The sequence below is a fragment of the Podarcis raffonei genome, chromosome 2, assembly GCF_027172205.1.
Source record: "Podarcis raffonei isolate rPodRaf1 chromosome 2, rPodRaf1.pri, whole genome shotgun sequence".
In the NCBI taxonomy this organism is placed as follows: Eukaryota; Metazoa; Chordata; class Lepidosauria; order Squamata; family Lacertidae; genus Podarcis; species Podarcis raffonei.
In genome coordinates this window covers 122,337,840-122,353,876 of record NC_070603.1, presented here as the reverse complement: position 1 = coordinate 122,353,876, position 16,037 = coordinate 122,337,840, and the positions used below count along the sequence as shown (strand labels likewise).

The 16,037-nt window shown below is 39.2% G+C and overlaps 1 protein-coding gene across 1 annotated transcript; it reads left to right on the top strand.

Moving 5' to 3' along the window:
• Positions 1-2,154: 2,154 nt before the first annotated feature.
• On the top strand, positions 2,155-11,439 carry LOC128408851 (vomeronasal type-2 receptor 26-like). Its single transcript, XM_053378873.1, has 7 exons — positions 2,155-2,233; positions 3,266-3,434; positions 3,866-4,157; positions 7,696-8,490; positions 8,892-9,119; positions 9,937-10,063; positions 10,529-11,439. Exons 1-7 carry the CDS (start codon positions 2,155-2,157, stop codon positions 11,437-11,439), a joined length of 2,601 nt encoding a protein of 866 aa, XP_053234848.1.
• Positions 11,440-16,037: the final 4,598 nt, after the last annotated feature.

Sequence of the window (16,037 nt, the reverse complement as noted above, 5' to 3'; positions counted from 1 at the left end):
AACAAAACGCCAGGAGGTTTTATTTCATTCAGCTACTCTTTTGCAAGTGACACCTGTTGAGGGGCACAACAGTGCAGGAGGAAATCTTAGGAAACTGGCTTGACGCTGCAGGTGAGAGAACTCCCCAGAACCTAATTGATCACCCAGATACATTATACCTGCCTAACCATGCAATTGCCAATACCAACTGGGTATCTGGGATCTGGCGGGTAGGTGGGGATTTTTGTGTATTTCTAATTGGGAATGTTCTCTCAAACTAACATTGCATCCAGTTATAAAGCAGAGACAAGGAGTTCCTGTCATTAATGATCCCACCTGTGTGATCTGTTGTCTCCTCAATTTCATTGCAATGACAATTGCAGTTTGTGGAATAACTAGCCACATATAACTGACCCAAACACTTTGTTCATCATCTGAGGCCATTCTTTGTTTTCCCACTCCACGAGAGATCTGGTAGTTGGCAGCATGAGAACAGGTGTTTTCTGCAGTGACTCCCCTTTTGTGGAAAGCTGTCCCCAGGGAGGCTTGCCTGGTGCCATCACTGTATATCTTTACCTTCCAGGCAAAAACTTTCCTCTATAACCAGACCTCTTTTCTTTAACTATCTGCGGTCTTTTAAATGTCGGTGGGATGTTTTAATGTATTTCTTTTTCCTCTTGGCTTTAATGTATTTATGTGGGGTTTCTCCCCTCTTTTGTTTGGTTGTAAGTCGTTTTGGGTTGTCCTGAGCAAGATAAAGTGACTAACAAATTTAATAAATAATAAAAATCGTAAAAATCACAATACTGGCTGTGTTTGATGATGTTTGCAATCAAAATCTACTACCAGCATCATAGCCCCTCCTGGTCTTCTCTTCCTAACGGTTCAGCTTGCTCAGAGCTAACCACCAATTCTGGTACACTATGAACCACTGATGCAGTTGCTTTGGATACTGGCATATCTTGTATCAAATCCTGGCCACACTCTGAACATAAGCCTTTCATAACAATAGGATGGCTGCATCCTCCTAGCCACACCAGAACACTTCTGATTCTCCCCTTTCCTGAATTCAGTGCCAGATCCATTGGATTTCCTAATGTGCTTCAGTGGAGACCCAAGGAGGGCAGGTGGGCTGAAGGGCCGGTGGAAACCATATTGCATTGGGACCTTTTAAAAACTGGGGGTGCATTGGGGTAGAGGAGGGATCTGGGCTGTCACAGGAACCACAGTGGAAGAGAGTGAGGAAGAGACCGACTCCTCTTCATATAATTTCCTGCCTCTCTTCATCTTGTCCTGCAATCCAGACCTTTGGAGGAAAGGGAAGGGTGGGTGCTGGTGCGCTTCAAGCTGTCATCCCAGATACAGGAGGCACCTCCCAAGTCCAGGTGGAGAAGTTAGATGCAGAAGTCATCATCACTTTGAGGAACCAAAGGTGGAGCTTTCCCCTGCCCAACCCAAGAACCAGCTGTCCCCTCTGCCACCAGCGCCTTCTCACTTTGTAAATCCAAATGTTATATGTAGGGTCACCACTAAAGATGAGGTGGAAACTGGGAGATTTTTCAGTCAGACCTAACAGCGCATGTCTATGCTAGTTAGTAAATGAAAGGGTTAAGGACCACAGAGCTGTAAATTTATAGAGGTGGCATGGCCTGGACACCCCCCCTCATTTGGGGAGGGAGGGAGGCATTACAGTGGTACCTTGGTTCCTGAACAGCTTTGATCCCGAATAAATCGGCCCCCAAACACCGCAAACCTGGAAGTAAGTGTTCCGGTTTGCGAACGATTTCTGGAAGTTGGATGTCTGTTTCGGCTGTCGGCATTGTTTCCCAGGCCAATTAGCCAATCAGAAGCTGCACCTTGCTTTGCGAACAGATTGAGTTCGAGAACCAAGGTACCACTGTATTTGTTTCCTGTTCCTCTCTTTTTCTTCTTTTTGACCCATGTAAGCTGAGCAGGCATCTGAGGCAGGGGCTCCAGACTCTAGACTCATGCTGAGACTAACGTCTGTATTTTGCAGCAAAATTATCTTCTTGTTTCTGCTGTAGCATTGAACTGTGTTGTTTCTGCTGTAGCATTGAACAATGTGTGAGTGAGACTTCTGATTACTGTAAGTAAAGCATTTAAATTTACTTAGGTTTGCAGGAATTACCAACGATTGAGGAGTGGCAGACGAAGATGATGGACTATGCGGAATTGGCCAAACTGACAGGCAGGATCCGGAATCAAGACAACCAAAAGTTTCAAAGAGATTGGAGTAAATTTATTTGGTATATTGAATAACTATTGTAAAAATGTGAAGACACAAGTGGGATTGATATAAATTCTGCAACGAAAAAACTGAAATCTCAAAACTTTATAGACCATTGAGGCAGAGTTGATCATAAGGATATAAAGGTCTGAAGCAGAGGATATAAAGTGCGACACAAAGATTCAAAAATTAAAAACCGGTTGAAGGGATGGAGGGAAGTCACGAGCTCAGTGGAGCAAAGAATTTATTTGTTTTGTTCTTGGTATGCTGAAATATTGTGTTAAAAAAGAAATTAATAAAAATCATATTAAAAGAAAGAAAGAAAAGAAATGTCAAGTGAAGGGTTGTTGGGGTGACACAGATTGACCATAACAGCCATACAGGTCAAAAGGGGAGGGGGATATAGAGCAGAGTTTCCTCCCCACTGTCTGAAAACCAAATGTTGACCCTGACTCTTGTGAATGTGCTTTTCCACAAAGTTTAGATATGTTCAGCTGTCACTTCCCTTCGCCATCTCAGAGTCTAGAGTGACATCTGAGGGCTGTTGCAAAACATGTTTTTCTCCAGCCCTTCACCTGAGCATGGAGCCATGTAAAGATTGCAGGATGTTGCAGAGCCAATGCTTATCTGCCTTATGATTATCAAAATCGTAGTGATCCTCCTCATTTCTACACACCAAAACTCCTGGGATTTGTCCAAAGATCATATCTGATGGCATTAAAATAAAAACCAAAAACAAGAGCTACGTGAGGTGACATTGTGCATTCAAGGTGGAAAGGACAGGGACATAAATGTCATCAACAGCTTGGACAGAGGTTTAGGGCAGGTGAGTCAGAATATATAGTCATGAGCTTGTCTTCTATACCTTCAGATGTGAAGTCTTGTTTGGACTCCATCAGCTTTACAAGAAGGGTTTGGCTTCATTTAATGAACTGAGGGGAGAATACACAACAGAGAGGGCTGTTCCAGGCAGTCCCAGAATGACAGTGATTCTTCTTCTTGTTGTTCTTTTGCTGCTGCTGCTACTGCCTTATGCAGACTGTGAGATGCAGAAAGCAAAATGCTCATTAACTTTGGAGAGGAGTCAGATAGACCCATTCAACTATTACAGGCCAGGAGACCACCTCATTAGTGGGATCATCTCTCCCACAAAAGCCATATTTCATGAACCAACCTTCAACAGGACTCCCTCTTCCAGCTTTAAATGGTAAGAGATTTTGTGGGGATGGAGTTATTTCTTTTCCCCACAATCATACCTTCGAGCTACATTTGATTATAGACTGTAGGTTCATAAACATACTAAAAATCAAAGAAGAGTCAGATGACTGCCAACCAAGATTTGTCCTAGAAAACAAATCAACCCCAAATGTCCCCAAACAAAATAAATACAATACGTTTATTCCTTTTTAGCAGTGCAGTTCCTTCACAAAGGCTATCCTCTCCCTCTTCCAATGATATATAATTAGGTGAGCTTTTGAGCTGCTGGCTTTGGTTCTGAATCAGTGTAAGCACAAGTAAAATTCTGGAAATAAAATCCAGGTTTTTATATCACCGGTTAAAGCTTGCTTTAAAAATCCCTCAGATAAATCTGCTACATCACACCTGCAGGATGACGACACAATCTGTATATTTTTGCAGGAAAGGGAGCACAAAGTACTGGGAGTTGCTCTCCTTCTTGCTTGCCATTCAAGAGTTCAGCCAGAATGCCAGGCTCTCCTTCAACATCACCCTGGGCTACAGCATCCATGAGAACTTTTTTGATGGAAGGGTGACCTATGACGCTTTGCTAGACCTGCTGTCTACTGGGAAGGCAAATATTCCAAACTACAAATGTGGAAGACGGAATGATTTACTGACTGTTCTGGAAATGGCTGACTCTCAAAACTCCATCTTGCTTTCAGGCACATTGGGCATCTATAAAATCCCACAGGTAGGAATGCAGAGGGATATGGCATTTTCTGGCCGAGCCTCATTGCAGAGAACTAAAAGAGGGGGTAAAAGAGATGCGCAAAGTGAGACAGAAGAGTGATTTGGGAGGGATTTCTCTTGGTGGACAGACACATATCTAGATTCTCTCGAACGAGCATCTCTTCTCAAAGGAGTTCTTTCAGAATTTGTAGCAGAATCACGATACTGACTTTATAAAAATAAACAAGATGATATCCCATTGGTGATAGTTGTGCTGCACACTCCTTTGGAGACATACCACTTCAGTGGCTTTGAGGTTCCTGCTACATTCATTTCCTCTCGCCTATCTATTTTCCCTATGTTTTTAGCTGTTTGTATCTATTAAAAATGAAGCTACAAGACAATCAATCTCATTAATTTGAATTATTATAGGTATCTTGGGCACCATTAAAGGCTTAGTTATATTCTTTAAAAATTCTATTAAATCCAACTTCTACTTCAAATCAAAATCATAGGTACAGTGGTACCTCTGGTTAAATACTTAATTCATTCTGGAGGTCCATTCTTAATCTGATACTGTTCTTAACCTGAAGCACCACTTTAGCTAACGGGGCCTCCTGCTGCCGCTGCGCAACTGGAGCACAATTTCTGTTCTCATCCTGAAGCAAAGTTCTTAACCCGAGGTACTATTTCTGGGTTAGCGGAGTCTGTAACCTAAAGCATATGCAACCTGAAGCATATGTAACCTGAGGTACCACTGTATGGTTTTATTTTTTTTTTCTCAATACATTTTTATTCAAATTTTTGTAAATAAACAGATTCTTATAAATGTAGGGTACACAAATAAACATGCTAATAAATCTTACAATATATGTACATATCTTTCATTTACATAGTTTATTATATCCCTTCCCTAAACAAGCAAACAAAAAACCTTTGGACTCCCCTCTACCCTTTTGGTAAGTATCAAATAAAAATTCTATAATCATGTACTTTGTTTTTAAACTTATATATTAGCTGCTGTTAGCGTTACTCCATCCCCGCTAATATCATCTACAAATTATTTCCAATATATTTCCAATATTTGTTCCAGTTTTTATGAAATTCCTGTTCATCTTGATCTCGTATTCTTGCTGTTATCCTGGCAAGCTCTGCATAATTTACCATTTTAAGCTGCCATTCATTTATATTAGGTATAACTTCCGTTTTCCAGTTTTGAGCCAACATAATTCTTGCGGCTGTAGTGGCATAGAGAAATATTATCTTATCTTCTTTTTTGATTTCTTTACCCAGAATTCCTAACAAAAAGGCTTCGGGTCTTTTGGGAAATGTATATTTAAGAATTTTTTTAAGCTCATTATATATTAGTTCCCAAAAACCTTTCACTTTATTGCATGACCACCATAGATGATAGAGATCGCCCTCCGCCTCACCACATTTCCAACAACTTTTGTTCTTTAATCTATACATTTTGGCCAATTTCACCGGTGTATGGTACCACCTATATATCATTTTCCATACGTTTTCCCTCAGTGCCGTACACGCTGTAAACTTTATATTTTTATTCCATAATTCCAGCCATCTTTCAAATTCAATATTATACCCGAAATCTATCGCCCATTTGGTCATTGCCTCCTTCACCTCCTCGTCTTTTGTATACCACTCGAGTAGTATATCATATATTTTAGACAGTATTTTACTCTTGCCTTCAACAACCTCCACATTAAACTTAGATTTTTTATCCTCAAAACCTGCCTTCTTTTTGTCTTCTTTTAGCAAATCATTCACCTGGTGGTATTGCAACCAACCAGTAAGTGAGTCTTTTATTTCTTCATACGGTCTAAGTTTAATACCTTGTTCTGTTTTACTTATGAGATCTTCATAGGTGGCATTTTTTTCTTCCATATTAGATTTCTTAATAGTTAGCACCTCTATTGGTGAGATCCACCAGGGGGTCTTCCTTTCCAATAAGTTTTTATTTCTCTCCCATACCTGAAATATTGGTCCCCTGAAAATGTGATTTAGAAAGCCCTTGTGCACCTTCACCTTTTCGTACCATAGGTACGAGTGCCACCCGTACCTATTATCGAAGCCCTCCAGATCCAATATATCTCTATTTTCCAGTCTAATCCAATCTCTTAGCCATAGTAGACATGCCGCTTCATAATATATGCTCAAATCCGGTAGAGCAAAGCCCCCTCTTTCCTTTCTATCAACCAATATTTTCATTTTTATTTGTGGTCTTTTTCCCTGCCAAACATACTTCCCCAGGGCTCTCTGCCATTCTTTACATTGTCTTAAACCTTTGAGTACGGGTATAGTTTGAAATAAGAACAGCATTCTGGGGAGGACATTCATTTTCACCACTGCTATCCTCCCCAAGAAGGATAGCCTCATTCTCCCCCAGATTTCAAGATCTTTCTTAATATTCCTCCAAGTGACCTCATAATTATCTTTATAGAGATTAATGTTCTTTACCGTAATCCACACTCCAAGGTATTTCACTTTCTTAGCTATCATAAGTCCCGTCCTTTGCTCTAAATCTAACATTTCTTCCTTTGTCAAATTTTTAACCAACATTTTAGTTTTGTTCTTATTGATCTTAAGTCCTGACACTGCACCAAACTCTTCAAATTTTTTTAAAGCTTCTTTTACACTGTGTTTTGGGTCTTCCAGTGTTAATACAATATCATCGGCAAAAGCTTTTATTTTGTGTTCCTTCTTTCCTACTCTGTATGGTTTTAATGATTTTTTCCTATGTTTTTAGCTGTTCTTATTTTATCTGGAAACTACCTTAAGTTCTCATCAGTGAAAAAGATGGATAATTAAAATAGTAGTAGTCATACTGAGAACACAACTGAGGAGTTCATGTAGAAGAAGCAATTTAGACTAAGCTCTGCTTCAAGGCATTCTTTGGTTCAAACTAGGGAACTCGCCATGAAAATAATACATGGCTGGTACTTCATACCACAGTTAATATCTTTTGCACAAAGGAGTGCTTTCCCCTTATGCTGTAGGGGCTGTCAAAACATTATAACCTAGTGGCATGCGTGGTAGGACTGCTCCAAAGTAAAAGAAATCTGGACAAAAGTATTTTCTGTGATCTCCTTCATAACTAGACACCCCACCGCTTCTCTGGGTCTTCTGAACTTGTTTGCAGATTCAGATGGATACCTAGAAACATTGTGGTACAGGTGTCTTTGTATCTAAATACTAAGGAAAGTAGACTGGTTTCCTCTGAGTGAAACACTGAATTTTTATTTATTTAAAACGTTTATAACCCACTTCATTTTTTAAAAAAAAAATCCACTTCATGTTTTAAAAATATCTTTGTGTTGCCCAACATCAAAACGGTAACAATATCATTATATTAAAAATGCAAGATGAAAGTAGTATAAAAGCATATAAAAACAGAAATTCAAGAAATCCATACTAAAAGTGGGCTTCTATGTTCTGGATCTGGGAAGATTTATCTCTACATGGGAAGTGTTTGCTATCTGGTGTAAGAAATATGTGGGCTTTGAGCCAAAACAAGCCAACAATCTTTCTTTTCTTGCCAGGTCAGCTATGCTTTTGTCTCTCATGGTGTGAATGACAAGAGCCAGTTTCCTTTTTTCTACCGGATGGTCCCCAAAGAAGAAGCTCTGTATCCAGGGATTGTCAAGCTGCTCCATCACTTCAGATGGACTTTTATTGGCCTCCTTGTGCCAGAAACTGACAACGGAGAGAGGTTCAAGAAGACCTTGATGCCTGTTCTCATTGAAAGGGGGATTTGTGTTGCCATCCTACAAAATATCCCACTGGGGAATAAGAATGGTGCAGTGATCAATTATCTTTCCTTCTTCAAGTGGAGACAAGTCCATGTATTTGTTTACTACGTGGACACGAATTATATCTTAATTGGAATACAAATGATACAATTTGTATTTGGTATGTTAATAAAACCTCTTGCAGGGAAAGTCTTGATCACAACAGCTATGGGGGAACTCACTTTGGACTTAATGCACAGTAGCATATCTTTCCAACATATCCATGGTTTTCTTTCCTTCCCTATTATGATAAAGGAATGGAGAAACTATGATATTCTCCCTCACCTTTTCCCTGTTATGAAAAAGATTGTGGAGACAGATTATAATTGTTTCTATTTAAGGCATGCACCATCTGTGAGAGGCTGGACCAGATGCAGAGAGAGAGAGAAACTGGAGATGCTGCCACAAGATGTTCTGCAAAGAATCCTCTCTCTAGACAGCGGCAAGATTTACAATACTGTCCAAACTGTGGCACATGCCATAAATGCTGCGTATTCTCAGCAGAGGGCGATGAAGCTGGAAGCTCAAAGGCTACAGCCATGGCAGGTATTCCCTTTTCCAATATAGACACTTGTCACTTTTTTTCAAGATGACAAGGAGCCATTAATGAGCTCTCTTTCGGTACAGTCAGTCAATCAGCTCCAATCACACCTAACAGTTAGCTCAGCCAGCCCACATTTAATGCTGAAGGAAGAGAGTTGTGTCTTGCCGTGTAATAAAAGTACAGGTTTTCCTTCACATTGCTGTGTAATAAAATTACAGGTTTTCCTCCTGGCAGCCTTAGTCTTTCTTACCTGTATGTTCCCTTGAATTAATGTAGCCAACTTTTTAAGGACACACAACTCTCAGCCACTGTTCAAAGGAGAGCCAAGCAAGAAATGGGCGAAATGGAGTAGCCAAGGTGGGTTCCTGTCTTCTAAATGCTGCTGTTCTCTTTGCCATTCTAGCTCCACCCTTTCCTGGGAAACTCCCAGTTCTACAATTCTTCCATGGACAGAGTGTACTTGGATGAGAATGGAGAGTTGGCAGCTGACCTGGACATTGTGAACTGGATGAAGTCTACCAATAAGTCCATTTCTAAACTGAAGCTTGGGAGTATCAGCAGACAGGGATCCTCAGATGTACAGTTCACCATCGATCAGAACGCCATTGCATGGTTCAATTGGAACAATAAGGTGGGACAAATTATCTCTTTCATTTCACAGTTTTTCCAGTTCTTCAAGGTCTAATAAGTGTACCAGGTTGTTTGTTTGTGTGTGTGTGTGTGTGTGTGTGTGTGTTCCTTCAAATGCTTTCCAATGCCAACATTCAAGATCTAACAGTGAGGCTTGGGGCAGGGTGTCTGTTTATTTAGGATGCGTGTAAAATAGGTAATGAAATATTCTATTGAATGCAAACTTGAAAATAGCAGTTTCCACTGTGTTCACCCTGACCACATCTATTTTGACCTTAGAGGACAGATATGCACCATAAAATTGGACCCAGGAGAATCAACAGAAGAAGGGAAGTGGACACAGGAATGAACAGGGAAGCAGTATAATTATTTATTATACTTTTAGCTTGCCCTTCCTTAGAATTCCCACATCCAGGATGCCACAGAAGACAAGGCCCTGTTGTGTGTTAGCATGCAGATTGTTCTGCTAGTCTGTTGGACAGCAAGCAAGGCTTCTCTTATACATCTCCTTTAAGTCCTTGGGTCCTGAACATTTAAGGACCTTTCATACAAGTTCCAGCAACATGGATTGGGTTCCATACCAAACAGGCAGCCAATGCAGCTCTTGGAGCACTGGGGCCCTGTGACCCCATTTGGCTGCCCTGCACTGAACAGACCTCAAGTGACAATGGAGTTGTTATATTTTTGCACACTTACCAGCTTATAGGTAAACCATGGTTGTGGAGTCCACATTGAATCCTTACCAACTCTGTGCCTTATTTCAATAGATAAATTAGCTCTAACACATTTCGCTTGGCACTCCTTGTTTTTATGTCTAGCCCCTGCCGCCTTCCAGGTGTGTGGAAAGATGTCACCCTGGGTTCCTCAGGATGGTTCAGGAAGGAAAGCCACTTTGCTGCTATGACTGCATTCCCTGCCCAGAAGGGGCCATCTCCACTCAGGAAGGTGGGTGGCTTCAGTGTAAAGGACCACACTTCAGGAAGAGGGCATAGGTCTGAAGTTACTTATGTCTATTTTCATGATCTCTTCTGAGTTGGATTAACACTGGATAGCCACCATCTATAGGAAGAGTTTTCTTGATTTCTAAAATGGCCTTATGGACTTGGAATGCAGTCCACTTCTATACAGATTAGTATTTTATTTGTTTGCTAATATTGCAATCTGCTTGAAAAGCAGGATAGAAACACATAAATCAATAAATGCCTGTCCATCGAGAAGCAGGAATGAATGCATAAATTCACAAAAGCCTACGTTTCTCACTGTAAATCACCTGATGGAGTTATTGTGAGGTGTGCAGAAAAACCCTCTCAATTGTGATACCATTATGCATGCCCCGCCCCAAGATTTCCTTCTATAAAGTAAAAAAGGTCCCGTTAGATATAAGGCTGTTATTAGTCTTGTTTTTTGCAGATGCAGAGCGTTGTGTCAAATGTCCAAACGATCAACATCCAAACAAGGCCCGAGATCAATGTGTCCACAAGATTATCACCTTCTTGACTTATGAAGAAAACGTGGGGATTGTCCTATCTTCCTTTGCCCTCTTCTTGTCCTTAACCATAGGCTTTGTGTTAGGGATCTTCATAAAATACCAGGAAACTCCCATAGTCAAAGCCAACAACCGGGACCTTTCCTACACCCTCCTTCTCTCACTCCTGCTTTCCTTTTTGTCCTCCTTTCTCTTCATTGGCCGGCCAAAGAAAGCCACCTGCCTTCTCCAGCAATCTGCCTTCAGCATCATCTTCTCAGTTGCCGTCTCTTCTGTGTTGGCCAAAACCATCACTGTGGTGCTGGCCTTTCTGGCCACCAAGCCAGGGAACAAGGTGAGGAGATGGCTGGGGAAGAGTCTGGCCAACTCCATTGTCCTTTCCTGTTCCAGTGTCCAAGTGATCATTTGCGCTATCTGGTTGGGAACCTCTCCCCCATTCCCAGACTCTGACATGAGCTCCCAACCTGGGCAGATCATCCTGCAATGTAATGAAGGGTCTGCTGCCATGTTTTATGGTTCCCTTGGCTATATGGGCTTCCTGTCTGCCATCTGCTTCACGGTGGCTTTCCTAGCCAGGAAGCTTCCTGGAGCCTTCAATGAGGCTAAGGTGATCACCTTCAGTATGCTGGTCTTCTGCAGTGTTTGGGTATCCTTTGTTCCCACCTACCTGAGCACCAAGGGGAAGTACATGGTAGCTGTGCAGGTCTTCTCTATGTTGGCCTCCAGTGCTGGGCTTCTGGGATGCATCTTCATGCCAAAATGTTATATTATTGTATTGAGGCCTGATCTGAATACAAAAGATTACCTGACAAGAACATCTAAAACTGGTACCTGAGTCAAAGTATTCAGTTTTAACCCTTTATGTTCAGCATAGTAGTAATAAAGCTCACATACTTGTCCAGAGTCAGAAAAAGGTAAAATAAATTGGAAATATTCATTTAGATGAAAGCACAGAAATAATGACACCAGAAATCTTCCTGCTGGGATGTATGGATATATAATTAGGAAAAGATTATCGAACTTCGTTGTAATATATGATTGCTTCTGTGAGACTTTTATATGCACACAGATAGAAGGACACATCATTACCAACAATGGAAGAATGACTATTAAAACTAACAGACTTATCTGAGATGGTAAACTGACATGTTTAATCAAAGGAAAATTAATGTTAACACACATCATTACCCTGGCTCCTTCAGATGGAGGATGAATGACACCTTGTTTAGAGATGAAGAAGTTTTAAAGAAGGCCCAAAAAACCTTGAGAGACTATTTTGAGATAAATATGAATACTGATGTGGAAAAAAGAGTAATCTGGGATGCTAGTAAGGCGGTGATGAGAGGGTTCTTGATACAACAGAATGCACTAAAAAAGAGAATCCAGAATGAGAAGAGGGAAAATTTTTTGGAGAAAATAAAAGAAGGCGAAAAAAATTTGAGAGTTAAACCCAAGTCGCAGGAGATATTGAGAGAAATAAAGTTATACCAAGTGGAACTCATGAAAATGATGAATCAAGAGATTGAATGGAAAATTAAACAAATGAGACAAAAGACATTTGAGTCAGCCAATAAGTGTGGGAAACTCTTGGCTTGGCAAATGAAAAAAAGACAAAAACAAAACACAATTACAAACTTAGAAGTGGAAGGAAGGAATATACAGAACCCAGCTGAAATTAGAAATTGCTTCCAGAGGTACTTTAAACAACTATATACACAAGGGCCACAGAGAGAAATTGATTTAGACCAATTTTTGGTGAAAAACGGATTACAAAAAATCTCTCAAGAAAATAAGTTAATGTTGAGCGATAAAATAACTGAACAGGAGATAGAAGGTGCCATCCAGAATATGCAATTGGGTAAATCTCCAGGACCGGATGGACTGACTTCTAGAAACTACAGATCTTTAAAGGAATGGTTAGTGCAACCTCTGAAAGAAGTCTGTAATGAAATAATGCAGGGGAAAATGGCACCAGAGTCGTGGAAAGAAGCATATATTACACTTGTACCGAAAACAGAGACTGAAAAGACTCAGCTCAAGAACTACCGTCCCATATCACTGCTTAATGTGGATTATAAAATATTTGCAGACATTTTAGCAAAAAGACAAAAAAAGGTGTTAGTGGAAGTGATACATAAAGACCAAGCAGGTTTTCTCCCAGGAAGACATCTTTCTGATAATGTGAGAAATATAATTAAAATTATAGAGAAATTGCAAGAGAATATAAACACTAAGGCAGTTTTGATATTTGTGGATGCGGAGAAAGCCTTTGACAATATTTCTTGGACTTTTATGAAAAAGAACTTACAGGGTATGGGGGTAGGCCAGGGTTTTGAAAATGGTATAAGTGCAATATATTCAGAACAAAAGGCAAAATTAATTGTGAACAATGTGGTGATGGAAGAATTTAAAATAGAAAAAGGGACACGACAAGGTTGCCCAATTTCCCCATTGCTTTTTATATCGGTTCTAGAGGTTTTGCTGAATATGATCAGAAGGGACCAGTTGGTCAAAGGTATACAGGTCGGAGTTAGACAGTACAAACTGAGAGCATTCGCAGATGACTTAGTATTGACTCTACAGGAGCCAGAATCTAGTGCTAAAAGGGTTTTAGAGCTGATACAAGAATTTGGTCAGGTCGCTGGGTTTAAACTGAACAAGTCAAAAGCCAAGGTTTTAGAGAAAAATTTAACACAAACCGAGAGAGAGAGGTTTCAGAATATGACAGGTTTAACAGTGGTCAAGAAAGTTAAATACCTGGGGATCAATATGACAGCAAAAAATGGGAATTTATTTAAAGATAACTATGAAAAATGCTGGGGCAAAGTGAAAAAAGATCTAGAAATATGGTCAAATTTGAAACTTTCTTTGCTGGGCCGTATTGCAGCTATAAAAATGAATGTATTGCCGAGAATGCTGTCTTTGTTTCAGGCATTGCAAATTGTGGACAAGATGGATTGTTTCAAGAAGTGGCAGAGAGATATTTCAAGATTTGTCTGGCAGGGCAAGAAACCTAGAATAAAATTTAAAATATTAACGGATGCAAAGGAAAGAGGCGGATTTGCCCTGCCGGACCTTAAACTTTATTATGAATCAGCAGCTTTCTGCTGGTTGAAAGAATGGCTACTTCTTGAAAACACAGACATTTTGGATTTGGAAGGTTTCAATAATGTATTTGGATGGCATGCATATCTGTGGTATGATAAGGTCAAAGCGCATAAAGCATTTAAAAACCATATTGTTAGGAAAGCATTGTTTAATGTTTGGATAAGGTAAAAAGATCTATTGGAAAATAAAATCCCAAGGTGGTTGTCACCGATGGAAGCGAAAGCTCAGAAAAAGCTCAATATGGAGGCTAAATGGCCGAAATATTGGGAAATTTTGGAACAAGATGGAGATAGATTAAAATTGCAGAGTTTTGAGAAACTAAAGAATAAAGTGCGAGATTGGCTCCATTATTATCAGATAATGGAGGCATATAATCTGGACAAGAAAATTGGCTTCCAGGTGGAAAAATCAAAATTAGAAACAGAACTGCTAGATCCCAAAACTAAGATACTTTCAAGAATGTATAACTTGCTGTTAAAATGGAATACGCAGGATGAAACGGTTAAATCTGCAATGATCAAATGGGCACAAGATGTTGGACATGACATAATGATTGCTGACTGGGAACAGTTGTGGACCACAGGTATGAAATTCACGGCATGTAGTGTCTTAAGAGAGAATATTATGAAAATGATTTATAGGTGGTACATGACCCCGGTCAAGCTTGCGAAAATTTATCATTTGCCCGATAATAAGTGTTGGAAATGTAAAGAAAATGAAGGCACATTCTTTCACCTTTGGTGGACGTGCCCAAGGATTAAGGCTTTCTGGGAGACAATATATAATGAACTGAAAAAAGTATTTAAATATACCTTCTTGAAGAAACCAGAGGCCTTTCTTCTGGGCATAGTTGACCAATCGGTGTTAAAGAAGGACAGAACTTTCTTTATGTATGCCACAACAGCAGCAAGAATACTTATTGCAAAATATTGGAAGACACAAGATCTACCCACTTTGGAAGAATGGCAGATGAAGGTGATGGACTATATGGAATTGGCGGAAATGACCGGCAGGATCCGAGATCAGGGGGAAGAGTCAGTGGAAGAAGATTGGAAGAAATTTAAAGATTATTTACAGAGATATTGTAAAATTAATGAATTTTAGAATAATGAAGGTTTTGTTGGCATAGTATGTAATGAATTTTAATATTTTTAACTATTGTAGTGTTGATGTTTGTGCACAGGCATGGTCCTCACAATAAATGGATTTGATTTGATGTTGGATTAAAATTAAGAGGTTTCTAGCTGTAATGGGTTAAAAGAATATGAAAAAATGGGTTTATAAAAGCAAAATTTCAAGATCACAACAATTTAAGAATAAAGATTTGGGTAGAATAAAGAGGGAAACAAATTGCTGAGTTAATAAATTGAATTGGAATACAAAATAGAGAGGTATGAGGAGGTCCAAGAAGCAAGTAAATGAAAAATAATGTGATGGAAAGATTTTTTTTCCCTGTTTGTTTTTATTTTTTGTAATGTAAAAATCTTAATAAAAATCTTATAAAAAAAACCACACACATCATTACCAACAATGGAAGAATGACTATTAAAACTAACAGACTTATCTGAGATGGTAAACTGACATGTTTAATCAAAGGAAAATTAATGTTAACAGTGGTTAAAGATTGGTAACTTCTCACAGACTTTTTACGAGAAAAAAAGACATCTGGATTTGAGGATTGAACATAATGTTTGTTTATAAAAATGGCTTTGTGGGGTTTATAGTCAATTGGATGAAGTAAATATTGTTTTGTATGACGAAGTGATGAAGAATCAGAAGTTTTCTTTCTGAATCTTATTCATCGATCTTTCTTTTAAAACTTCTTTTCTATTCTTAAAAACATTTCTATCTTTTCCCTTCTTTATTCCTCCTCCCTTTCTGTGTCTTTATTGTATCTATTTAAAGTCTTGGCTTGGTAAAGAAATGTGAATATATATCAGGTTTTGTATTTTCTTCTATAAACCTTAATAAAACTTACAGAAAATGAAAAGAGCACAGAAATAATGTAACCATATGGACTTGGCAATCACTGAAATGTAAGAAAGTGTTCATGAATATAAAGGAGCCATTTATAAATGGAAAACTGTATTTGATTGGCATATAAAAACAATTAACCAACGGTACTGAATGAAACATGATCATTCCTAAGCTCAGATTGCATCTCACTGAAACTTCCACAAGCTCTAACTATTTAAAAGCTTAATAAATGCCCTCCCTTTTCACAATTTAATCAAAATATTAAGTGGGGTGTCAGGAGGATGAGTCAAGGAAATGGCTTCTGGGGATTAAGGTGGGAAGTTTTGGAAGATGAATGCAGGATCCAGA

Coding starts and splice junctions, on each gene's coding strand:
- LOC128408851 (XM_053378873.1), top strand. CDS start 2,155: ATGATGGACTATGCGGAATTGGCCAAACTGACAGGCAGGATCCGGAAT. Junction 2,234..3,265: donor AAAGTTTCAAAGAGATTGGA/GTAAATTTATTT, acceptor TGCCTTATGCAG/ACTGTGAGATGCAGAAAGCA. Junction 4,158..7,695: donor GCATCTATAAAATCCCACAG/GTAGGAATGCAG, acceptor TTTTCTTGCCAG/GTCAGCTATGCTTTTGTCTC.